At 45.8% G+C, this 27,097-nt stretch overlaps 1 protein-coding gene across 5 annotated transcripts in view; it reads left to right on the top strand.

Moving 5' to 3' along the window:
- GNB4 (G protein subunit beta 4) overlaps positions 1-26,888 on the top strand; it is a 541,779-nt gene extending 514,891 nt beyond the window's left edge. For all 5 annotated transcript variants that reach the window (XM_069213078.1, XM_069213079.1, XM_069213077.1 and 2 more), the window contains one exon: positions 22,288-26,888. In XM_069213078.1, coding sequence (XP_069069179.1) covers positions 22,288-22,394 — 107 coding nt within the window. In that variant the 3' untranslated portion in view covers positions 22,395-26,888. The remainder of the gene's footprint in view (positions 1-22,287) is intronic.
- Positions 26,889-27,097: the final 209 nt, after the last annotated feature.

Raw genomic sequence — 27,097 nt, 5'->3', positions numbered from 1 at the left:
TAGAGTCTAGGACTTCAGATGTCTAGAGTGGCGAACCTTGTGAAAAAGAAGGGGGCCTTTGAGGAAATCATGACTCCCTTGAAGGAAGCTAGGCCTACAGCAGATAATAGAAGTATACTAGATACTTTATCAGAGGAACAGGAAGAAATACACGACGAAAATCAGGGTGCAGACTTGGGGGAAGAGAAGGAAGGTACTCGACTTCCACTGCCACGATTGGCACAGATCATTTGAAAGTGAACCATAGCAAAGACCAAGTCATGTCCCCAGAATGGAAAACATTAGGCAGCTATGGCCTAAGCAGACAAACAAAACTGCACATGTGACTGGGAAATAGAACAGTCTATCATAGATTCAATCTGTGGGGAATACCAGATGGATCTCTTCGCAACATCAGTAAACACAAAATACCGGTGCTTCGCATCCAGGCACCACCATCCACAATCACTGGGGAATGCCCTATTGATAAGTTTGTATGGGATCTTTGCAGGGCTTTTTCTACCGATATTGTTGAGACCAATATTTCTAGAGAAATTCAGAGTTTCCAGCATGACAGTGATTCTCGTAGCTCAAGATTGCCTCGCCAGCCAGGGCCTTTTCACTCCATCCAGGGCCTTTTCACTCCAAGCAGTTGTCGAAACAGCAAGCCAAAGTTCCAGTGTGCAGGAACACTCCAACCACGCAAGAGGGAAGGGTGTTCCACCCAAATTCAGAGGAGATGCAATTGACAGCATGATTTCTGAAGTAGTCCACTTTGAACATCTACCAAAGACTACATTACGTATCATGAGAGGACCGCAAAGGCCAGATACCCTTAGGTGTTATGCCTTTTAGGGGAAAGAATATGTAACCTTGTGCCAATCCAAGAATATGGAACATGTGCTCCATCAGGACACTGCAGTAGTCCAATACTTAACACATTTAACAAACGTTTAGGCTCCTAAATGCCTCATTAAGGATGCCTTTATGAGCCATTGCGGCTTACTTTAATGGACTACAAATACAGAACGTTTTCTCACTTCCATTGATTAAAGCTTCTTGGAAGTAGCAAAAAGACTTTTCCCAGGAAGGGAAATATCTTCTCCACAGTGGAATTTAAGTTTAGTTGTGGCAGGGTTAGTGAAGGCACCCTTTGAGCAATTACACAGAACTGCACACAGACATCATGTACTGAAAATTGTGTTCTTGGTAGGAATCACGTCATTGAGGCGAGTTAGTGAAATAAAGGTGCTAACGGTACAAAATGGCAATAAGCAATTTTAAAAGTGGACAAGTGCAAAAATCAACAGTTCCTTGGGGAGGAAAGTATCAGTTAGTTTCTCAGGAAAGTAAAGTTCAGTCTCCTGGGCATAGGCAGCCACCGTTGGGGGTTCAAGGCAACCGCAAACCCACAACACAGGGCCGGTCAGGTGCAGAGGTCAAAGGAGGCCCCAAATAACAGAGGCACCCCTGCTCCATTCCAGTATGCTAGCAGGTAAGTACCTGCGTCCTCTGGGAGCAGACGAGGGGCGTTTTGTAGAACACTAGGTGGTGGGGGCACAGGTACACAAAATACACCCTCAGCGGCACAGGGGCTGCCGGGTGCAGTGTGCAAAGTAGGTGTCGAGTTTTGCGTTGAAAGCAATGTAGGGACCCAGGGTCACTCTGGCAATGCAGGCAGGGCACAGGGGGGCTTCTCAGGCCAACCACTGACTGGGCAATGATGAGGGCTGCCTGCTGGCCACTCCTGCACTGGTAGGTGGTTCCTCTCGGTCCTGGGGGCTGGGGGTGCAGTGCTTGGTCCAGGCGTCAGGTTCCTTGGTTACCAGGCAGTCACAGTCAGGAAGAGCCTCTGGATCTTCACTGCATGCGTCGCTGTGGGTATGCAGGGAGGTCGACTCATGGTGTCCACGTCGTTGGAGTCGCCTAGGAGTCCTCTCTGTGGTGTTGGTTGTCCTGAACTCGAGCTGGGAGCGTCTGGTGTAGAGTGTGAAGACTCACGCTTCCGGAGTGAGGCCAGAGTCTTTTTAAAGTTGGTTTCTTGTTGCTGTTTTTGGACAGAGCCGCTGTCCTCTGGAGGTTCTTGGTCCTTTAGGTGCAGGTCAGTCCTCTGAGTCCTCAGAGATCACTGGTCCCGCTGGATGCGTTGCTGTGCAGGTTCTTTGAGTCTGGAGACAGGCTGGTAGGGCCGGGGCCAAGTCAGTTGTCGTCTCTGCGGGGCTTTCAGGTCAGCTGTCTTTCTTCTTTCTTCAGGTTGCAGGAATCTGATTTCCTGGGTTCAGGGTTGTCCCTAAATACTTAATTTAGGGGGGGTGTTTAGGTCTGGGGGCAGTAGCCAATGGCTACTGTCCTTGAGGGGGGCTACACTCTCTTTGTGCCTCCTCCCTGTGGGGAGGAGGCACATTCCTAATCCTATTGGGGGAATCCTCCAAAACAAGATAGAGGATTTCCTAAGGCAGGGGTCACCTCAGCTCAGGACACCTTAGGGGCTGTCCTGACTGGTGTGTGACTCCTCCTTGTTTTTCTCATTAACTCCTCTGGACTTGCTGCCAAAAGTGGGGGCTGTGTCCAGGGGGGCGGGCATCTCCACTAGCTGGAGTGCCCTGGGGTTTTGTAACACGAAGCCTGAGCCTTTGAGGCTCACTGCTAGGTGTTACAGTTCCTGTAAGGGGGGGGTGAAGCCCCTCCACCCAGTGCAGGCTTCGTTTCTGGGCTCAGAGAGCACAAAGGCTCTCACCCCATGGGGTCAGAAACTCGTCTCAGTGGCAGGCTGGCACAGACCAGTCAGTCCTGCACTGAAGGATTGGGTGAAAATACAGGGGGCATCTCTAAGATGCCCTCTGTGTGCATTTTTTATTAAATCCAGCACTGGCATCAGTGTGGGTTTATTATTCTGAGAAGATTGATATCAAACCTCCCAGTATTCAGTGTAGCCATTATGGAACTGTGGAGTTAGTTTTTGACAAACTCCCAGACCATAGACTTTATATGGCCACACTGTACTTAAAATGTCTAATGATAGACGTAGACACTGTAGGGGCATATAGCGAATGCAGCTACGCCCTCACCTGTGGTATAGTGCACCCTTCCTTAGGGTGTTAAGGCCTGCTAGAGGGGTGACTCACCTATTCCACAGGAAGTATTTTGTGTGCATGGCATTCTGACAGGGCTGCCATGTCGACTTTGCCTTTTTCTCCCCACCAACACACACAATCTGCAATGGCAGTGTGCATGTGTTAGGTGAGGAGTCCCTTAGGGTGGCACAACACATGCGGCAGCCCTTACGGACCTTATCTGTGTGCCAGGGGTGTGCCAATTGTGGAAACAATGGTACATTTTTAGTGAAAGAACACTGGTGCTGGGGCCTGGTTAGCAGGGTTCCAGCACAGTTCTTATCAGGCAAAAAGTGGGGTGTAACTGCCACAGGTAGCCATTTTCCTACAATAGACCTTTCACCAAGGACAACCTCTACGTAAGTCCAAAGGATTATGCATTGCAGCTCATGGGAAAGGAAAATAAGATGGCCAATGCAGTAGAGCTTTGTAATAGAAATGGCCTTTTCGGGGAAGAATGGCCCAGAAGAAAACAAATTCCCACAAGGGAGGGGGGGTCTATAGTATACGTGCATCGCCTCCGTCATGCCACCAAGTGCATCCCCGTAGTGTTATTATTCGTGACACCCTCTAGCAATTGATTTACCAATGGAGCCCCTCTTTCTGGCAACCGCAGCGGGGCTCAGCTGTTTATGAGTAGGTGAGTGGGGGGGCCTCAGAAGAGCAGCTTATCTGGCTGTGTGTATGCTGGACTGTTGGGGTAGTATCGCATACCCCAAGAGAGAGTGGCCGCGAAGAGCTGCGAGTGGAGCGTGACCAGCCAGGGCTGCCTGCGAGGGGGCAGAAGAGCATCCATTTTGCATTGCTGGAGAATCGAGGCAGCTGCCCTGCGGTAACAAAGCCGGAGAGGCCCGCAGCCGCAGAGCAGCATGTTGCTGCCAATGGCCCTACGAAACAACCATTGGGGACAGAGATGCCCCTTCCTACACGGTCAGAGCCTGTGTGGGCCGCTGGTGAGGAGCAGCCTGGGTACGACATTCATTGTGCTGGGGCTTCAAGGGAGCCCTTGGAAGGCCTCAGGACTAGGACTGCTTGACTGGCTTGTGGTATCCTGGTGGCTCCCAAACCGCTGCTGGCCTTCCATGGCGACCACTGCTGGCCTTCCATGGCGAGTTGCAGCCTTGTTGGGACTGGTTTACCTGAAGTCCTAGGAGGTGCCAAAGTGAGAGGTGTCTGACGAATGGTGTCCGGGCCCACAAGGAGGCTGAACTGACCTGCAGCTGCAGTTTGGGAGTGGTTTACGCTCGCCTGGTAGCAGGAACCCTTGCAACGGATGCACATGAGCTCAGCCTAAGGCTGTCCTTGGAAGTCAGGGGACAGTGCTCCCAGTGTGCTGGGGCTCTGGCACTATGCAACAGGATTGAATCTGGTAGGTCTTCTCTGGGTGGTGACTGGTGCAGGGGTGCCCCTAGTGGTGTAGGGGATCGGACCTTTTAACCTTTCAGTGGGGTGTATCTCTCAAACGAAGGGGGAGGGACCAGGAGCGCTTATAGATCCAGCATACATGCTCCTATTCTATCAATGATGTATAACTAGAGTATGCAGTTCCTTCCAGACCGGAGGAAAAAAAGAAGAGGGCGAGGGAAGAGGTTGGACATACACCAAGGGAGTGGAAAAGAAATCCGTTTCTTTAAGAAGAGCCCTCGCACACCCAAATGAGTGTCATGCTTCATCATAGGCCCTGCTCCCCGTCGAGCCAGCGCTGCAATGCTCGATGGGCACCCACACAGGGGCTCTATATCGGATATCTTTTTTCCAGTGCTGTATGTAAAGTATGTGTGTGTAGGACCTATTGTGTAGATTGGTGTGTGACTGTGAATGAGTGAAGAGACATGTATATTAAAAATCACTAAGTAGTCCTCTAAGTGGAATTTTTATTAAATGGGTGTTCATTTTGGGTTAAAAGTGTAGTGGCTATCACAAGATGCAGTGATCTATGATAGTTGTATAAAAAGCACGGTCAATATGTTTCTTGCCCTAGATAAGTCAGTAATGATCAAGTGGCAGTTTGTCAGGACCATTATTGCCCCAGTCTGCATAGTGGTTGAAATCTAGGTATAGCTAATAGTGTCCAATCACAATTAAACTAAAAGTGGTGGTGTTATTAATATCTTCACAATGATTTTTTGTAAAGGAAAAGTTGACCTGCATGGGAAAAATAAAGATAGAGAAATGACGTCAATCACCTGCTTGTTATTGAAGAGGTGGTTATAATGTAAACTTAATGCCACATGCATCACAAATATGCAGCATGCTGCCACCATTGCATGGTGCCTCTATAGAAAGATAGATCAGAAAGGAGCCCTTGATGTTGGGCTTATAGGACTTCAGAGCCTGCATATGCCACCGGCTGTACCTGACCAGCAGGAGGCCATCAGTCCCAGAAGCCTCAGCATTGACCTCGCTGAAATCCGGGACCTAGGCTAAAAGATCTATATCATAACTTGAATGTCCTGGACTCCGTTTCTGCGGGCTTAGATGAAGGAGAATGTGTGAGAAGGAATCAGGTGTGACTCTGGCACACCAAAAGTGAAGCCCAAAAATGGCGGGAGGTTTTCCATAGTCGTGATGTTTTTGGCAACTGCCTGTGGTGAGCCAGCCTTAAACATTCAGTCGTCGAGGTAGAGGAAGACAGGTACCCTTTACCTCCAAGGTGTGCTGCCACCACCATTACGTTTGTGAACACCGTAGTAGTACTAGTGAGATCAAAGGGAGCACAGATAACTGAAAATGCTATTGTGCCACCACAAAACACCGACTGGCTCACAGGATGGAAATATGGAAATAGGCGTCTTGCTGGTTCAAAGTCACCCTCCGCCTCCAGGCTCGAGAAGGGGACAGGATCTGAGCCAGAATGAGTATTTTGAACTTCCACCTCTAGTGGAAGGCACTGAGAGGTTGCAGAACTAGATTTGGCCTAATACTTCAGTTCTTCTTGGGAACCCTGAAATAGGTGGGAATAATAACCACACCCTACTTCTGGCGCTGGCACCCTCTCAACAGCCCCCTTGGCCAAAAGGGCTTGCACTTCTGCTGCGAAATGGAGAGCTGGTCCGTCATTCGCTGGATTGATGGTGGAAAGTGCGGTGGGTAAGAAAGAAAGGGTTAAGCATAACCTTTGCGGACCATCTGCAGGGCCCACTTGTCTGATGTGATCGCTTGACAACCATTGAGAGAATCAGTGAATTCTGCCTCACACCTGGTGGCAGTGACCCTGTAAGACTACATTTAGAGGTTTGGCAAGTGAGGCTGCGAGGGTGGAGTGCTGGGCTGATGCTGACCTTTGAGGCGGTGCACACCTCAACTCTCCCTCAAAACTGCTGGGTTACCTGCTGGAGCGGAATAGGTTGGAGGTAAGAAACACCTTGTTTAAAGCTGCGAAAGGAACAGTGGAAATTGGACAGCTGAAGCTGTGAAGCGGCTCAGAGAGCGATTGGTAACCCTAACTCCCCTTAAAACGTTCAAAAGCAGAATTAGCCATGTCTCAAAACCTGTGAGTTCCATCGAAGGACATATACAACAGAGAGGACTGGACATTGCCAGCGAGCCCAGTGGATTGTAGCCACGCATGCCAATGAAGGGCAGAGTCAGTGGTGTCGAACTCACAACAAATTGTGAACTTGGTCGCATCACAACCATCCTGAATTGCCTGCAAAATGACAGAAAGAAGATCTTCCAGCACACCAGGGAGGACTTAAATCACCGAGTCTCACAGGCCATGATTGTAACGACCTAACAAACAGGAAGTACTGATAGATCGCCGAGCCAAACTGGCTGATGAGAATAGACGCTACCCAAATGCCTCTACTTGCTTTGATTCCCTAACAAGAGGAGTGGTAGTGACATTGATGGGGGTTGGTCTGGATGCTGCAGGCCTGCACCATGAGGCTCCCTGGAGAAGGGTGCTGGAGCAGGGGGATGGTGACGTGCTTGTAACTGGTGGCCCAGTTCCTCACTGAAAAGGAGGAGCCGGAGCGGCTCCTTCAACTACGGGAACGGGATTAGAATTGAGCCTTGGATTTGGAGAGGAACTTGGAGACATCTTCTTGTGCCTGGCGAAAACATTTCAGCTCACGATCCAAGATGGTCTTCGTGTTCATGGTGCAAAGTCACCTCAGGTATTGGAGTCATGGCCCAACCCCAGGCACCACAGGCACACCTTAGGAGATCTGTTACTGACATCTGCTTGCAACAGTCCTTGCAGGGTTTAAAACCAGTCATTTTAGGAGGAGGCATTCCTTGCACAGTGTGTGATAATTTCTGAAAAAAAATCTTGAGGAAAAAATTTGAAGATGGGGTCTCGGATGAGAGAAACTCTGGATCAGCATCTGGAAGTGCAGAAAGCACACAGGAGTGGCATCTATACAGATCCGAACAACTTCTGGAGAGGAACAGTGTCAATGCACATGGCCCCACCTTCCAGTGCACAGAGGTACTATGGAAAACTTTGCGGTTCCAGTCTGACAAAGTAGGGAATATTCAAAAGGTTAGTAATCTGTGGTTAGAAGTTATCTATCAGAAAAAATAAATTACTGATTGTCCTTAAAAGATTGCTGCTGTGGCAGATACTGATTTTAAAGGATGGTAGATGCAACTTTGGATCCAACATTGCTTTTGGTGGTTGAAATTCAATTTGCAAGTGCTATAGCACAGCCATAGCTATTGCAGTGTTGGATTCTTTAGTTTTTCAAGAATCTCACCCTTATGAGGGCTGAAGAGATGCTCTATCCACTGTATCCGATGTATAACAAATATTTGCATTAATCTTCCCTACCTCTGCAACTTAATTTGCTTTTCTCTGGTAAAGGAGGTGTTTTACCAACTTCTTCACTTCATCTCACTAGTCTCTGGTGTAGCTGACCAGTAATTAAATCAATTTGTCAATATGCCTTTGTAACGGTGTTTGTAAAGTGAATAGCTTTCTTGATGCATCAATTTATTTTTTACTGTCTTTGTCCGGAGACTTGTGCACTGCATACGAAACACTTACACACAGCATGCACTAACAGCGAGTCTAGTGGGACATGGCCATAGATAAAGAGACAGTCCTTTGGAGACCGTTTAAATCGCACACCTCGGCCTTAACAAAGTTCCTAAAATTGTGGCTTTTGCATTGTCTTCAGAACAGGAAAAAAGATAATTAGGTTCAGGTTTTGAAGGGATTTTGATTAAGAAATCACCCTCAACCATATACATAGGTACTTTATGGTATGTTGTTGCTCTGGCTATGAGAGAGTGATAACCAGAGGTGCCATTTCTGGTAAAGCTCTGACATGGTAGTGTTACAAGGACATGCTATCCTGAGGATCTGTCCTATAATCATGCTCATAGTCATCCTGTTGATCAGAGGTCCCGGGTCCTCGTCTGATTTTGAATATGAATCATCTGGGGGGACACATGCTAGGATGGAGGAGGATCTGGGCTAGCTTCCTTCTTTTTGGGACTATGGAAAGCTCTTCCAAGCTATGCTAGAATGTTACCATTGTCAATATCATAGATGGTATGCTGACAGGATGCTCACATTGGGTTTAGGCGGTAGAGTCTTGCCTCTTTCTTAGATGGATGTGGGGGTGCGTAAAAAGTAGGCAAGGTGATAGATTGCTATACATGAAAAGGTGTAACCATTTTTGGCACAAAACAGGCCCTAGTACAAGCCACCACTTAGGCTGGATAGATGTAGAGGTACGGCGGCATAGATGATAAGGCCTGCAGCTCGCTCACTCTGCGGGCAGATGTGATTGCCACAAGCAAGGCTGTTTTTCATGTGAGGAGCTTGAGCGGTGGTGTAATTTTTTACCAATTTTAATTGTAACCTTTCCTATATGGGATCCTTGGGGTTACCCTCCCATTTGGTAATATCAAGTGTCTTGCCACTTTTGAAAATGACGCGTGTTTAGCTACCTGGGTACTCACTTCCGCCATTCTGGATATCTTGGTGGATCTATTATGAATCGCATACATACAATGGTAGGACACTGCACAACCTTGTTATGTGGGGGTTCACTTCGGCTACCTTTGATGTTTACATTAGATACCAATACCGCACGTTCCACTACATTCCAAGATGGCACACGTTTACTATTGGAGAGCTATAATGCCGGGCACGCCCAGGTTTCTGATGTCTAGGGTTATACGATGTGAGACCCCCTTCACTTAGAGGATATCAAATAACCTCAGTTTCTGGCCAATTACCCACACCACCACAACTATGCCTTTTAGTAATCTTCCATGGGGCACCAGAGTTCTCCAAATATGGTGCTGTAAGTCATCACGGTCTAGACTCCTGGTCAAGGAGTTTTAAGATGACCCTCCTCACCCAAGGAGGCAGAGTTGGGGTAGGTTGCCCTGTGGAGTCCTCACAACAGTGTTGTAAGTGCGATCCGTGCTGTTTATATAAAGGGCGCTATGTTGGACCCAGACCTCTGATAAACATGACTTCTATCATTTCCCTCTATCTTAATTATAGTACAGTATAGCAACGTTTGCTCTTCTTCCACTCAAGGAGGCGGAACAGTTAACCTCCCAAATTAAGTCTATAGTCTTCCATGAATTATAGCGTTTGAAATATATCTGCTCACCAGGCCCCAGCACCAGCGTTCTTTCACTAAAAATTTACCATTGTTTCCACAATTAGCACACCCCTGGCACACAGATACGTCCCCTGTAAAAGTTACCAGTGGCACCAAGGGCCCTGTGACCAGTGAAGGTCTGTAAGGGATGCAGCATGTGTTGTGCCGCCCTAAGGGACCCCCTACCTAACACATGCATACTGCCATTGCAGATTGTGTGTGTTGGTGGGGAGAACAAGGCAAGGTCGACATGGCATCTCCCTCAGGATGCCATGCACCCAAAATACTGCCTGTGGCATAGGTAAGTCACCCCTCTAGCGGGCCTTACAGCCCTAAGGCAGGGTGCACTATACCACAGGTGAGGGCATAGCTGCATGAGCAATATGCCCGTACAGTGTCTAAGGCCATTCTCAGACATTGTAAGTACAGTGTGGCCATATTAAGTATGTGGTCTGGGAGTTTGTCAAAACGAACTCCACAGCTCCATAACGGCTACACTGAGACGAATTTCTGACCCCGTGGGGTGAGAGCCTTTGTGCTCTCTTGAGGCAGAAACAAAGCCTGCACTGGGTGGATGTGCTTCACACCTCCCCCTACAGGAGCTGTCACACCTAGCAGTGAGGCTCAGGCTTTGTGTTACAATGCCCCAGGGCACTACAGTTAGTGGAGATGCCCACCCCCTGGACACAGCCCCCACTTTTGGTGGCAAGTCCGGGGAGATAATGTGAAAAATAAGGAGGAGTCACCCCCTCCGCCAGGTCCACCCCTAAGGTGACCAGAGCTGAAGTGACCCCCTCCTTGGAAAATTCTCCATCTTGTTTTGGAGGATTCCTCCCCCAATAGGATTAGGGATGTGCCCCCCTCTCCTCATGGAGGAGGCACCGAGGGTGTAGCCACCCTCCAGGACAGGAGCCATTGGCTACTGCCCCCCAGACCTAAACACACCCCTAAATTGAGTATTTAGGGGTGACCCTGAACCCAGGAAATCAGATTCCTGGAACCTGAAGAAAGGACGACAGCTGACCTGAAAGCCCCGCAGAGGTGACGGAGATGATGACTGACTTGTCCCCAGCCCTACCGGCCTGTCTCCCGACTCAAAGAACCTGCACAGCGACGCATCCAGCAGGAACAGCGACCTCTGAGGACTCAGAGGACTGACCTGCACCTAAAGGACCAAGAACTGTTTTAAATCAAAGTTCCATACTTACCTGTGTGAAGTACCTTACAATTTATGTACTTACCTAAATTCTGAATCTTGTGGTTCTAAAATAAATTAAGAAAATAATATTTTTCTATATAAAAACCTATTGGCCTAGAGTTAAGTCTTTAGTGTGTGTTCTCATTTATTGCCTGTGTGTGTACAACAAATGCTTAACACTACCCTCTGATAAGCCTACTGCTCGACCACACTACCACAAAATAGAGCATTAGTATTATCTAATTTTGCCACTATCAGCCTCTAAGGGGAACCCTTGGACTCTGTGCACGCTATCTCTCACTTTGAGATAGTATATACAGAGCCAACTTCCTACACCGGGGATGTCCAACAGTCTCTCATGGACATGCCCTTTGATGGCTCCCATCTCTTTTGAGACAAAGTGGACTCGGCCTTGGAGAGATTCAAGGATTCCTGGGCTACGGCTTGGTCCCTTGGTCTTTCCGCTGCCCCTCACATTCCGCCTTCTGCCCCTTTCGTGCCACGGAAGAAGCTCCCTGTCGTGTCCCTCACCCAGCCACCATGCCACACATGCTGTTCAGCTGCTGTGTGGCCGGAGATGCGGACTCCCACGTGGACGTGGGACAGGAAACCAGAGGTCTGTTCAGTCCACCTCTGCCCCCGCTGCAGCCTCCAAACCCTCCCAGTCCGTCACCTCACTCCATCCAGTTGACGGCAGGATTCGCCCCACTGGGAATCCATCACTACGGACAGGTGTGTTTTGCAGATCGTTTGAAAGGGCTACTCCCTTTCGAATCTGCCCCACCAGCCATGCCTCCATCACTCAGCCAACTCCTGAAGGATCATTTGACACTTCTCCACCAGGAAATGGCTGCTCTCTTGGCCAAGAGAGCTATAGAGAAAGTCCCTGTGCCAGAAGTAGGTCGTGGTTGTTATTCCCGGTACTTTCTGGTGACGAAAAAGGACAATGCCTTACGTCCTATCCTAGACCTGGGGGACCAAACTACTTCCTCAAGAAGGAAAAATTCAGAATGCTCACCCTGGCCCAGGTTCTGTCTGCCATAGGCTCAGGAGACTGGATGGTAGCGTTGGACTTGCAAGATGCTTAATTCCACATCCCCATCCTGCCTGCCCACAGACGTTACCTACAATTCATGGTAGGTCACGAGCACTATCAGTTTACCGTGCTCCCCTTCGGCCTTAACACCCCTCTGGTGTTCACGAAAGTGATGGCGGTGACCGCATCTCATCTGCACAGGTTAGGGGTCTCAGTCTTCCCTTACCTTGACGACTGGTTGTTGAAGGCAGAATCGCCCCAGAAAGTCATCTCCCACCTTCAGACTACTGTGAACCTCCTGCGCACTCTGGGGTTCACCATAAACATGCCAAAGTCACTCTTGACTCCCTCCAAGACTCTCCCTTTCATCTGAGCTATTCTGGACACATTGCAGTTTCGGGCTTATCCTCCCGAAATGTGAGTCCATGATATTCAGGCTATGATTCCGATGTTCCAACCTCTGTCTTGGGTTTCAGTGAGAGTGACTGAGGCTGCTGGGCCCCATGTCCTCCTGAAGTTCCATTGGGCGCAGCATAAGGGGAATCGCTCTGATCTGTTCCAGATCTTGGAGGGAACTGTGCATGATCTGCAGTGGTGGAATACCGAATCATGATTGGGTCAAAGGCAGATCCCTCTCCCTTCCTAAACGGGATCTGACAGTAGTGACAGATGTGTCACTCCTTGGATGGGGCAGCCACATGGGAGGGGCGGAGATTAGAGGCGTCTGGTCTCCGGTAGAGTCTGAGCTCCACATCAATCTCTTGGTGTTCCGGGCAGTCTGTCCGGCACTCACAGTATTCCTTCCCTTTCTCAATGGGAAAGTGGTGCAGTTGTTCACAGACAACACCACTGCCTTGTGGTACTACAACAAGAAGGGAGGGATGGAGTTGTGTGCTCTGTCAGGAGGCCCTGCACCTTGAGATGGCTGGAACGTCAAGGCATATCCCTGGTAGTTCAACATCTGGCGGGTTCTCTGAATGCCAGAGCCGACGAACTCAATCAACAGGACCTGGTTGATCACAAATAAGTGTCTCCATCCGGAAGTGGTGTGAGATCTCTTTCAGCAGTAATTCGATCTGGTTGCCTCCATAGAGAACGTAAAATGTCGGCAGTTTTGTGTGCTGGAGTTTACAAGGCGGCACTCACTCAGCGGAGCTCAGACCTCCTGTATGCCTTTCCGTCCATACCACTTCTGCTCAAAGTTCTCAAGAGGATCAGGATCCATTGGTCCCAAGTAATCATTGTGGCTCCAGGCAGGGCACGAAGAGGCTGGTATCCCGAACTGTTGAGCATGGCCATCAATCCTCCGATCAAACTGGCCCTTTGGGAGGATCATCTGATGCAGCAGCAGGGGAGGGTCCTCCTCTCTAACCTGTTGCGTCTTCGCCCTCTTGCATGGGGATTGAGCGGCAGCAGTTGACAGCTTTCGACCTTCTGCCTGAAGTCTGAAGTTATCTTGGCAGCCAGGCGTTCCTCCACCAAAACGGCATACGCCTGCTGATGGAACAAATTTGTGGCATGGTTCACAGATAAATCTGTTGACCTCCTCTCAGCCCCTCTTTCAGAGGTCCTTTTGTTTATACTTTGACCCAGCAGGGCTCTGTTCTGGACACTCTTAAGCGTTACTTGTCTGCCATCTCAGCCTTTCTGAGATTACCTGACCAACCCTCTTTATTTAAGTATCCTATTGTCAGTAGATTCCTTAAAGGTCTTACTCACACGTTTCCTCTTTTACCTTTTATCATGCTCCAATGAAACCTGAATTTGGTTCTTACTTTCCTTATGTGTGCTCCTTTTGAGCCACTACAGAAATGTCCTGTCAGGCTGTTGACACTCAAGACAGCCTTTTTTTTGGCCATTACCTCTGCCCGTAGGGGGAGCGAGCTACAGACTTAGTCATCTAAGCCACCATACCTTACCATCTATCCTGACAAAGTGGTGCTTCGCACACGGGCCTCCTTTCTTCTGAAAGTGGTTAATTTCTTCCATGTGGGCCAATCCATCACCTTGCCTACTTTAAATGCATCTCCGCATTCTTCTAAGGATGAGGAGAGACTCCATCGCCTTGAGCCAAAAAGAGCGTTGATGTTCTATCTTGATCATACCAAAGAGTTCCGGGTGGATGATCAACTCTTTTTTTTTTTTTTTTTTTGGGGTACGTGGGTGTAAAGAAAGGTTGGACAGTGCAGAAGAGATCCCTCTAGGTGGGTTGTTCTCGACTTCAAAATGTGCTTCACATTGGCTAAGAAGCGATCCCTTGTGGGCGTGCACGCTCATTCTACCAGAGCAACAGCTGCAACCACTACGTTAGCACTTAGAGTTTCAGTCCTGGGCATCTGTCGGAGAAGCATCCTGGGCATCTATGCACATGTTCACCAAACACTACTGCCTGGACAGTCAGGCCTTCAGTGACTGGTACTTTGCCTGTTTGGTACTGTAGTACTTCCTAGTATGATCTTGATTTGCAGACCCTTTGCCGGGTATGGTATTGGTTGGGTATCTGTTCTAATGTAAGGAATCTGCAAATAGAAGTCTCTATCAGATGAACAAGTTACTTACCTTTGGTAACCAATTATCTGGTAGAGACATATTCTAATTGCAGATTCCTTATCGACCCACCCATCCTTCCCACTCTACGAACTGATTGCTAGGGACAAGGACTTCCCCTTTTATGACCCTAGTTCTGGCGCACTAGTTTCTGTCCTTCATGGCTCCGCGCTTCTGGTGTGGAAAGTCCTTAACAGAAGTGACTTCAGTGTGCCGGGGTGGTGGCTATATAGAACCGCAACGTCCTATCCGGCTACCATGACACCAACCTCAAACCCAGAGTTGACCGTCACCACCTGACGGCACACAGAGGTACTGCTCAAAGAAATCTTTCCGGCTCCAGACTGACGCCTGGGGGAAATTCTAATGGAAGGAATCTGCAACCAGAATATTTCTCTACCACATAATTCTTTACCGAAGGTAAGTAACTTGTTCTTCTGCACAGTGGACTTTCAAAGGCATCTCTCACTTAGAGATGCGTTCCACCTTGAGTGGAACTCCGGATTCCTGTTGTAGGAGACTGGATCAGTTTATGGTGTGGCACCCGACACTGAGTCCGGGCAACCCTTAGTGATATTGAATAGGTGTCCAGATAGCAAAAGCTCTCCAGGAGAGGGTGAGACGAGCAGCTAAACCTTATCCAGGAGGAATGTAAAGCACTTGAAATACAACAGTAGTCCGACAGTAACTCACTCACAAGAAAGAACCACATAAGTGTGGCAAAAATGAAGGATTCTTTATTACAGCACTACTACTTGACTAGCATTGGTATATCTCCCTTTGGAGATACCTATACACAATATATTCATAAAATAACCAGCAGAAATAGCATAAAATGTACAGCGCCCTATGGAGGGGGAGACAAACCTTCCACTAAGTGGAATGTGAAATGGTGAACCCAACCAAGGTGCATATGGTAGTTAGTTAGGAGCTGGGGAAGGATGAAAACACCAGGGGTAGGTACAGCAAGTGTTTTCAGTGACCAGGTTCAGAAGGGTTACCTGCCCAGTCGTCCCATAAACTAACACAGGGAAGTAGTGGTTGGAGTTCATGTATTTCAGGACCCTCCCTGAAGACCCTGAGGAAACCAGCTGACAAGTGGAAAGTTGAGATGTGCCCCCACCCAAGGATACCCAGAAGACAGGAGTACCTACACCAGGGGATCTAGATGCACAGGTGGTAAAAGGACTCTTACTGAAGTCAATGGAAGCCTCAGATGTCTGGCTGGTGTTGCGACCTGTGGACCATGCCTGTGGAACCCAGGAATGGATTCCAGATGTGGAAGTCCCATAAAGGAGAGGGACTGATTCCTGCACTCTTGGAGGTGCAGGTAGTAATGCCCACCCTTCTAGAGGTGAAGTGCCTGCAGGTTGGTAAAGGAAGAAGTCGGGCTGCGGGGTCCAGAAGCTGCAGAAGATTCTAAGAGTCTCTACGAGCTGTCCCTCAACAGTTGCTGAGTTACAGGAGAGTCAGTGGCCAGCAACAAGCACTAGCAAATGCAAGCAGACACTGAGTATGTATTTACAAGGGTTTTGGGCACCAGCAAGCTGCAGGGGAATCTACCTTTGAGGGGGAGTCAGGGTTGACCCACAGCACACAGGTAGGCCAGCAAGAGTTGTTGGAGCCCCCACAAGTCACCCACAGGTGACGGACACAAGGAGGCCTCAGCAGCCAACAAAACAGAAGTCCCACGTCACAGAAGCTGCAGGACAGAAGTTGATCTTCGAGTTGCAGAGTGCTGGAGGCTGGGGCTTCTTGGTGCCTGAAGATCTTCTGGAGGAAGAGTCGACAAGGCTTGCAACAGTTGAGGTGCACAGGGGTTACAGTGCAGTGGCAGGAGCAGGGGCCCACTGTCTCCCAAGTCGGTCAGAAGACGAGCAGGACCCAGAGGATGCCACAGACCCACCACCTGTGATGCAGAGCCTTTCAATGTCCGTAGGACAGCAGACCCCACCAGCCGGTCACGTTGTCTTGAGATGCCTGCGGATGCAGGGGAGTGAATCCTTCACTCCAAGGGAGATTCCTTCATGCTTCCAGGTGCAAACAGAGTCCTTGCGACCCTGGAGGATGCACAGCATGAATATTGCAGAGTTCTTCCAGGATCTGGAGAAACAGTGTTGCAGTGGGAGCCTTCCTTTCAAGAGCACACTTGTTTCAGTTCCAAAGCAGACCAGCAGGCCGGGAGCAGAAGATGCCTTGCAGAGAGTTCCTTGTAGATTCTTGCTTGACGAATCTGAGGACCCACCCATGGGGGAGCCCTTAAGTAACCATAAAAGGGGGTTGGTCACTCTGTGGAGTGACTCACCTATCAGAGTTGGTCAGAGGCGTCATCTACCTGGCCTAACAAGTCAGATTTTCCCAGAGGCCTCTTCACATCTTGATTCCAAGATGGGAGAATCAACCAGCAACCTGGCAGAGCTCTGTGCACCTCCCTAGGGTGGTCACACACCCCTGTCCTTTTTGCAGTTTCGTGCCAGAGCAGGAACCAGGGGTTCCTGAACTAGTTCAATCTGAATTATGCAAGGCGGGCACCAAATGTGCCCTTCACAGCAATCTGGTGGCGCTCAGAGGCCACCCCACCCCATCCCTTAGACATCTAATAAACAGGGAGTGGTTGTCACTCCTCTCCCTTGCAGGTGATCCTTTGTTCTGCCTTCTGATACTTGAGCCCGGCTCACCAGCAGGACGGCAGAACAATGTCTGGGGTCGGCAGCAGCGTGGGCTGACAGCCAAGCCACGTAAGGCTGCACAGGCCGAACTGGGTGATCCTCTAAGGAACCCCAGAGTACAGGGGATCATGCAACTAGCACCAGAACCAGTGTAGTTGCAGGATTCTAACATGTTTGTTACTAAACATGCCTAGGTTTGGAGAAGCCAATATGTAGTTGGACCACTAGTGTTGACCAGTGTCCACTACATACCTTAAGATGGCTTCCCCGAACTTACCAAACCCAGGGAATGGAATCCGTATGGGTACCCTGCTGGGGACATGCACCTTGCCCTTGGGCTGAAGGGCCTACCAGAGGGGTGACTTACAGTGTATACGTGTAGTGACCAGGAAATAAGGCAAGCCTTATGTCTTAAGTGAAAGGTGCATGCATTTCAAGTAAGCTGCAGTGGCAGGCCTGCAGATACAGTTTGCATAGGCTCCAATTGGTGGCACAGTACATGCTGCAGCCCATGGGATTCCCTGGTGTACCAGTGCCCTGGGTACCTAACTACCATATACTAAGGACTTACATAGGTGCACCAGTATGCCAATTGTGGGTGTACAGTTTTGCCAGCAACCGAATTTAGAGAGAGAGCATAGATACTGGGGTCCTGGTTAACAGGATCCCAGTGAAATACAGTCTAAACACACTGACCTATGGCAAAATGTGGGGGTAACCATGCTAGAAAGCTGGTACTTCCCTACACCTGTGTGCTGATAGCTCTTCTGCCCCAAGTTCTCAAGATCATGACCGACCTGGTCCAAGTCATCCTAGTTGCTTCAGATTGGGCACGAAGAGTATGGAATACTGAACCCTAGGGCTTGAAAGATGTCCACCTATCAAGCTGCTCCTCTCTGAGGATCTGCTGTTGCAGGTTCTCCATCCTGCCCTGCACAATCTCCACCTTCATGAGTTGTAATTGAGTGGCGCCTCCCTTTCGAGGTTGTGCATGTCACCTTGGCAGCCAGGTGCCCCTCGACAAAGGCTGTATGCGCTTGTCACTGGGACAAGTTTGTAGTTTGGTGTGGTGACACACCAGATTGACCTCACTCCAGGCTGAAATGTTGGATGTCCTGTTATTTGATCTCTCTCTGTCTTGCCTGACAGGGCCTTTCTTGGCCACTGTTGAAGGTTATCTTTCTGACCTTTCGGCTTTCCTGCAATTGTCTGGTCAGCCTTTGTCATTTAAATCACAGGTTATGATGAGGTTTTTGAAAGGTCTGCAACATATGTTTCCCCTCCTTTTCTGATGCCCCAGTGGGACCTCATCTCATTGTTACTCATTTAATGTGTATTGAGTTCAAGCCTCTCCACAGCTTCCCCATACATCACCTCTCTATCAACAGCCCACCTCCAGTTAGGTACAGCTTTGGTATTTATTCAGAAGGTGCTGAATATGTGCCTAGAAGGCTCTATCAGAAGAGCAAGTTACTTTACTTCAGTAACGCTCTTTCTGGTAGATACTCTAACTGCAGATCTCTCACCAACCCTCCCATTCTCCCTATTTTATGATCGAACTCTACCCATTAATAATATCCCAGGTCTAGGAATATGAACACTGGTCTTTCAGTTTGCTTTTGAGGCTCCACGTCAGGGGCACGGACATTCTTGAATGCAACGGATGCCAGAGTGCAGAAGTGGTGCCTATATATGCCCCACATGTCACTTCTGAAGAGTAATAGCGTCAGTGCAGAGCCGCAGTGCACCACCTTCCAGTGCGCAGAGGAACTATGGAAAAGTTTCCAGATCCAGTCTGACATCTGGGGAATTATCAACAAGTGAGAAATCTACAACCCAGAAGGAGTCACTACCAGAATGAGCATTAAGAAAGGTAAGTAACTTGTACAGTTGATCATCTTTGAGTGGGTTCCATAACTACTGTTCTTAAAATGCACACTTACCACTAAATTGAGGTGAGGGAAGTCTCTTACTAAAGTAAGTCTTTGTAAATCCTTTTATTGGTGATAAAACCTTGCCATGGAGCACACTGCCTTTTCAGGAGCAACACACAGCACAGCTCCAACACTACATATGTACGCTATAGAACTATGGCAGGGGTTAGGTGTAGTCACCATCTGCATTGTACATATATTTCAAGTCTCCCTATACATAAATTGTCCTACTGATGAGTACTTCTAACTTCAGAGTACACATGTTTTAAATCATGCCAGGATTGTGGCTGGATTAGGGAAATTTTCTGCATCCATGGCATCAGAGACATGAAGCAGAGGTGGAACGTGGCAGTCTCAGTTGCAGAGAAGAAAATGGCATGTCAGCAGCTCAATAGAGTTGACTGTTACTTGCTTGCGCAGGACGAGGAGGATTTATGGATGATGGCTAATGCACTGTCCCTTTGGGAGTGCTACGTTACTGGTGGATCAGATTTGTGAATGAATAACCATTTGACAATTAACATTGTTTTCTGCTGGGAGCCCTTGTTTAGATGCATTAGCCCATTTGAAGGTATGGATGTGGACCATTAGCACTCTGAAGTTAAGTAAGGCCAGTGTACTCAAATCGGTGAGCTATGGAAAATGGATCATCCTCGGAGTGTCACTGTCTAAAGAGGAAAGCACATAGCTCTAAGATGCATTCCATTAGACTTGTGAGTTTGTATTGTAGCGCCATGTTCAAATTGTATTTACAAATGGGCTACATGATGGAATTGTTCATTTATCCCTTGGTTTCTGTTTACAAAATAAAATGTGAGTTAATGAGGCTTTGTTCTTTAGTGTGATGTGCTGCTTGCAGGGAATTTCTGATTGATACTTCTAACTGTAGATTGCTAACGTTGTGAATACCCCCACGCACCAGAATGGATTCTAAGAATGTTTCCACAGTTCCATTGTGCATTGGTAGGTCATGCTGTGCGGCACTGTGTCTGGTCTTTCCCACCCCAAAAGTGACATTGAGCCTTCTACATAGTTGTCACCTCTGTGTGCTGATGTCAGTTCCTTTCACTATATGCTGTCCTACACGGACCCACAGCAAGCTCCCTTTAAATTTTGTCTGACTTTGCAGACTTAATTCAAAACACGTTTTTCCAGTGTGCTAGGGACATGTCGATGCTGAAAACAACAGGTTTCAAGTGTTTCAAGTTGTGAAAGGATTGGTATAAAGAGATGTTGTTGACGGACCGCCACAAGGTCGGTCTCGGGTGTCCTGCCTCTACACGTGATTCAAACTGATATAACGTGTGCAACTATGAACCGGAAGGCAGTCGAGACGGTGAAGCAAAACTCTATCACAGTACACCGCCAGAAGATGAGGAAGGCCGAGTCCCGATTGAAGTTAAGGGCTCGAATGCGCTCTTGCTCCCAAGACTGATCTTGAGACCACTCATTCTTGAAGTCTTGCTCTTCTGTTAGGTCCAAAAAACACGAGAACGCAAAGCATGGCTCCCTTTCATCCACCACTCCCATTGTGAGGAGTTGTGCAACACCCCAGGTACCTTCAAGGTGAGAACCCAGTGTTCATCCTCAAAACCAACTCTGGCCCTTATCCTGATCCACTGTGACTTCTCCAGGTCTTTGGCAATGCTGCAACATCTCTCTGAATTCAAGGAGGCTATGAACAGGATATTCAGTACCTGACTGATCTCTCTGAAGTGCCTTAGAGACCTAGGGATTGAGGTGGCCTCCAGTCACTCACAGCTGTCAGTTTGATCTCCGATGTTGACTGTACCACCTTACCCCACCTTTGGGTCAGCCCCAATCCCAGTGGCAGCACCAAACCCTTTTATGGATCCAACCCCAACCGTCAACACTGGCACAAACGTTACAGCACTGGAAGGAGTGCCTGTAGTACTATGGGACTCAAGTGTCATCCACTACACCCTCCACTGAGGTCACAGCCAGTTCATCCTCCCAGCCTGCCCCCATTTGCCACAACAATATGAACCTGATAACAATGACAAAACTCAAATTTATGACTACACAAAATCTCTTTATTAGATCTCTGGGAAGCCAGTGGGCTAGACACTTTCTCTGACAGAGAGGAAATATTTAATGTAGTCTGGCAGACATCCTCCCCAAATTCACAGTCTATTAGCAGTCATAGTGTGCTGCTCTGCTACTCCATCATAGTTAACTAGACTTCTGGTTCGGTGATATCTTTTTATCAAGGGGATTCCCTTAGGTAAGTGGCTATAACTGAAACAGAAGTCAAGTTGACTTTGTTGTGGAGTTGCAGAACAGCACACTGTCACTGCTAATAGACTGGCTTAAATTCACCTACTGACAACAGCTACAAAAGAGTCTGCCTCCTTGGTGACCATTATAAGAAGAACAGCAGAGGTCTTGAGCCTTACATCACCCACTGCTGAGGTAAAAACTTATGGCCTCACGGAGGTCCTTCATCCTGGACAGACATCTCCCCTTACCACTCCATGAAGCCCTCACAGGCACTCTGCTGGGCATCTGGAATGGACATTTTCAGTCCATATTAATAAAATTCTACTTTAGAGAGCTGTACACTGGTACTTTCTGATTTCTGAGGGCTCTGCATCTGACGATGCAGTCAGATCATAAAGAAACTGATGTCCGCTCACAGCAGTAGCAACTATGTAGGGCCTCCAATGTCACTTCAGGAGCAAGTTGGACCCAACACTGAGCCGCACAATGCCATCTACAAACGTATGAGACAGTTGCTGAGAAAACTCTCCAGAACGAGTCTTGTGCCTGGTGGTATTCACAAGGTGAGGAATATGCAATTAGCTAGAGTATCCACTTGAAAGTGTGTTACTAAAGGTAAGTAACTTTTTCAGTGTTACCTACTACATTGAGCAATACTTTAAAGAGCAATGCATATCCTGCTCTTTGATACGTTTTGGAGCAGCTCTCGTGCATGCACATATTCTCAGCTGTTTGTTGTACTACTGCGTAGGATATTAGCTTCGAGATTCAATTGGGAAGGTCGAAGTTCAAAACTGCATGTTAAAAATGTCTTGGATTAAGTACCTTATCGTCCGTTTCTGGCTCTCAATTTATTAATTTGTGAATTATCTTGCAATTATGGTGTGACCCTTATGTTAGTGTGCCGTGGTATTAAGTAGACCTATAAAACATATTACTCTTTGAAAAAAGTTGGAAAATATACATGCTTACTTGTTCTTTGTTCCCAACCCCTTTCTTAGGTGTCCTTGCTGGTCATGATAACCGTGTAAGCTGTTTAGGTGTTACTGATGATGGCATGGCTGTAGCAACAGGGTCTTGGGACAGTTTTCTGAGAATCTGGAATTAATCTGAGGAATAACATCTTGTATATTCTCCACGGCGATCTGGAGAAATCAATGCTGCAGCCTATAGCTGTGAAATAACATTTCTACCTTGTATTTGCAGGTGAAGTTTTTCTATTCACTGATTATTATTACTACACAAAAGGCTTTCTGTAAACTAGTAAAAAATCAAGTGAAGACATAGGGGGAAAAATCACTGACTTTTAAAAGGGGCTAGTACACATAATCATGGTGACTGAGAAGCTAGGAGCCAGTCTGGTATTTTTGTGGTTTGGCTGAGTTGTCTTTAAGGGGATTTCTGCTTGCGCTCAAAGTCTGCTAATCCTGAACTTTTTGTACATAAAACTGAATGTACACGTTGCAGCCAATCATGTAACATTTGTCTGTATGTAAAGAAATGATTTTTTATTACATTTATAGCTTTTATGTTTACCGCAACATCACACTTGATTTTTGTTTTGGATGACCTTGATCACTGTTTTTAAAAGTTTATATTTTGTGTGAATTTACGGAGGCTTAAAGTAAAGCCATTGCTATGTACATGTACAATTAGAAAGCATTTAAATTATGACTTCCATTCATTTTTAACCAGGATGAATGTTGTCTTGTCTGTAATTTGCTGGAGCCTTGCTCAGACGTCATGATCCATTCCTACTCTATTTTTAAGCTGTGTTAACATACGAGTGCACTTTTTTATGTATGTATGTATGTATGCTCCCAGTGCCAAGAGACAGAATTAACTTTTGTCTCAAAATCCAAACATAAAAAGTCTGGAGCCCTAACTTCTGGTGCAGAGTAGTGCAACTTGAAGAATTTTGCTAATGTTCTATATGTTCCTTCCATCTTTCCTGAAGTCACTACTGTTTAAAGTATTCTAAGAGAATGTGATCAGTAGGCGCAATTCATTGTTAATGATCAGATGAAACACTTGGGGTAGGACATTTGAGTACTAAAAAGGCATTATTTACCCATTAGCATCTTTGACAATTGTAGTTTTCAAGGTCTTATTAACCAGCATAGTAACTATTAAATCCCATTTCGTTTAGGATCCCTTATTTAGACATTGATCAGCTATTGGCGGATCAAAGGGAAACTAAGAGACACCCATGAGAGGCAGAAAGGTTTGTTTTTAAGGTTCGCCTGGATTGTGTTTTCCTTTGGTGGTTAATTTCAAATGAAAGCACAGAATTATTCCAAGTATAATGAGCAGAATATGCAATATATTTGTTCTCCAGTATTGGCTGAGTCACAGCAAATGCAGCTCATTTTATTTATGTCTAATCATATCCTGTCTTGTAATGTCTGACCTGATGTTTTTTTTCTATCTTCACTTAATATTTACATTTTCAGAGAATAAATACAAAAAGGAAAATAAAACCATGGGTGTACTCATTCACTGAGGCACTCTATAAGTTCTAACTGTGGCATCTTTTTGGAGGTGGTTTGATATCCATGACTCTGCATTGTGTCCTTATCTATTATTGTGATTTTACCTGTCATTTGTAAATATAGTTTTTTTTGTTTTGTAACACTCACAATATACAAGGATCTGGACACAACTCAATGTAAAACAAATGAAGGAAATATCACTTGAACATGGACAGAACTTAATCCGTTGCAGTAGTTTAAATGTTCCCTGTTAACAATAGTTAATGAACTGGATTGATTATTATTGCCCTCTGTTGTGTTATGATTTATGGGTATTTGAGTGTAAAGACAGAAACAAAAAGCATTTGATCTCTTGAAGGCTAAAACCTTCTAAACTACCAGTAAAAGCTGCTAAGACCTGTGTTCCATTTCAGTCAATTTTCATTTTAATACTTGAACTGTCTGTAAATGTTTTTACAATTGTGAATGTGCCAATTAAAGTGCCAACTGATAATTAGTAGTTTTTGCTAGTACAGTTTACACATTAATTATACATTTTTAAAGGCAGACAAAGTTAACAGTATCAGGCACATCTTAATAAAGAAAAACATTTTTTTTGCCATTTTGCATTGACTCACAAAAATAGTTGAGATAATCCTGTCTAACTTATTTTTCACGAAGAGCAGTATTTTAAGTAATGACAGTCTCAAATACGAAGCAATGATGGCACCATATATTGGGATTATCTTGGCAGTTCATGGTACATGTGGCCCTCCTCATTGCCTGCACTACTGAAATCCCAGCTCATGTTGCTATGTCAGTCATGGAATCTATGAGACATTAAGCTGGGTTTAGCATGTCTGATAAATTTATACAACAAAAGTGAAAACGTACCAAAAATAATAGTTAGGATTTCTAAATATCTGGCCATACTTAACTCTATGAAGTAGTTGACTTCTGAATGATTTGTAAGAATTAAAGTAATCAGCTTTATATTTTTTGGTACTCCTATAAGTGTATGCATAATTAGAGACCCTCTGGAAACCAGGTAATATCGTTCTGACCTATGATGTACTGATGATGGCGTTCCAAAGCATAATGATTTCATATGTTGATAAAGACATAAAAAACTGTCTGACGGTTTTGAAGTTGGTACTTTATTAACGAGTACAAACTACCACAAAAATGTTTACCATTTGCCATGTTAGAGAGATTACTGTGTATGCGTTCATGTTATGCCTGAAACAGAAGTATCAGTATAAATATTTAAGCAACTCGCCAGATATTAGAGGACAAAAGAGTGAACACTTCGGTTAACCCAAGTGTATGAAAATGTTGCTAATCTTGGTGAGTTCTTCGTGAAAAATAGCTACTTTAACTGTATTACAAAATTAAAAAGGCCTTCATGTTTTTTTCTGATTAATCACTGGCTATTTAATTTCAACACTACCCACCAGGCATTTCAGTTTAAGATTAGCTTTCCTCTAATAATACAAAACAGGCCATCCAGTTAATCTCTCTTTTGCAAACTAGTAAAATAATTTCATTTCGAACTACTATCTTTTATCAGAGGGCGACGCATTCTGTCTTGTATTGATTGTAAATCCGGAACAAAATGTTAATGTACAGCAAATCTCTATAATTTCTTTATTCCACTAAGTATGTTAGTAAGTTATCCACGCATGATAAGGAATGCCAGCTAAAGGTTGAGACCTATGACCCTAAAGACCACAGAAGTATCTTCGTAAGTCATTTGTGTGTGGAGCCTTGGTATGTTTATGGATGCGCACAAATCTGTAGTTGTCACCCAGATTCTTATCTTACAGCAGTTAGATTGCCATGTTAAGATGGAAATGCTTTACGCGACCTAAAGAAGTATGAAATAAATCCCAGATTTGTAAAGTGTTCATGGAAAAGGATGGTGCCGAGTTTGCAGTTTTAAGATAGGAGTGTTTGATTGCTGTAATGCACGAGTTACAATTCAATTATGTGTTTAATTGAGTTGATTCTGTGACATCCACTCATTAACAAACTAAGCCTTTTAAAATGTTGATATCAATGATAAAGGGAAAATAGTTATTCCATAACAGTAGTTGTCAGAAGAACAGTTATTCACCTGCTTCAATATAGTGTTATATTTTCTACCCAGTTACACATGGATGTACTGAAGTCAAATGCACTCTTTCTCAAATTAATTTATTCTACTTGATTTGCAAAAGTTAAGATCATATTTCATGTGAAAGTAAGCATGGGTTAGTTGTGCACCTTTTATAATCTGGCTTGCATGCTAATCAAATATCTTCCTAAACTTCTGAGGCACCATGAGCCTTTTTATCCAATTGCTGGTTATGTAAAATACATACAGAATGTTAATGCAGTGTTGTATGGTACCAATGTGTAAACATTGCTACTAGTTGATGTAACCTGAAAACACATTAAATGTGCCTCACAAATTATTAAATCACTGTATATTTAGGTTTTTGGTTAGTACGGACTTCAGCGGAATAGTCTGAGATATTGCAGCCTTTATTGCGTTACTTAACATAATGGTGCTTCTTATTCTGCGTGTTTCTCCGCTCGAGAATAAACAAATAGTAAAAGCATCTAAACACATGAATAACATAGTACACTTAAACTCACTATCCAAAGTGTTTTTTTTTTTTTTTGGAGGGGGGGGGGTTCTTTTTTGAAGAACGTTTCAGGTATGTTCTTGCTGTGGGATATAACTCGTACAAGAAGGTTTCAGCACATTCTTGTTTTATAACTTTTTATCTCCTCTGTTGCTGACAATTTTGACAGAAGGCTTCATTTCTTATTACCAGTGGCAAATTATTCTGCACTGCCTTTGGATTGTGTATGTATTCAAGAACAGTCTTAAAGGTTTAAGCCAAAAACCCAGGGACTTGTCATCCGTTTTTCTTTAACAGTGCTGGTGTAAAAAACAAAACAAAAAAACAAAAAAAAATTAAAAAAAAGACCTCCCTGTGAAACAATAATCACTTGCTATGAACATTTTGTTTATAGGTTTTTCCACAATTGATCTTTTCTTTGTATTTGTACAGTGGCTCAGTGAAACCAATATGTTGCCATGAATTGATATTGTAACCAATAAACAAGTGCTTTTAACCAGACTTTTTGTGATGTAATTATTTCAGAATTCCTGTGCTTCTGCCATTCCATAGACATCAAAATCTTTTCATTTATTTTCAGGAACACAATGTCCATCTCATACACCCATTTTGTTTTTACAATTTGCAACACTTGTAACCCTGCTCTTACTTGGATTTTTGCAGCCTTTGTACAATTTCATCTCAGACCCCCCTCACACCCACCATGGGAG

The sequence above is a fragment of the Pleurodeles waltl genome, chromosome 11, assembly GCF_031143425.1.
Source record: "Pleurodeles waltl isolate 20211129_DDA chromosome 11, aPleWal1.hap1.20221129, whole genome shotgun sequence".
NCBI lineage: Eukaryota > Metazoa > Chordata > Amphibia > Caudata > Salamandridae > Pleurodeles > Pleurodeles waltl.
The sequence above is the reverse complement of the archived record's forward strand: the minus strand, read 5'-3'. Positions and strand labels throughout refer to the sequence as shown.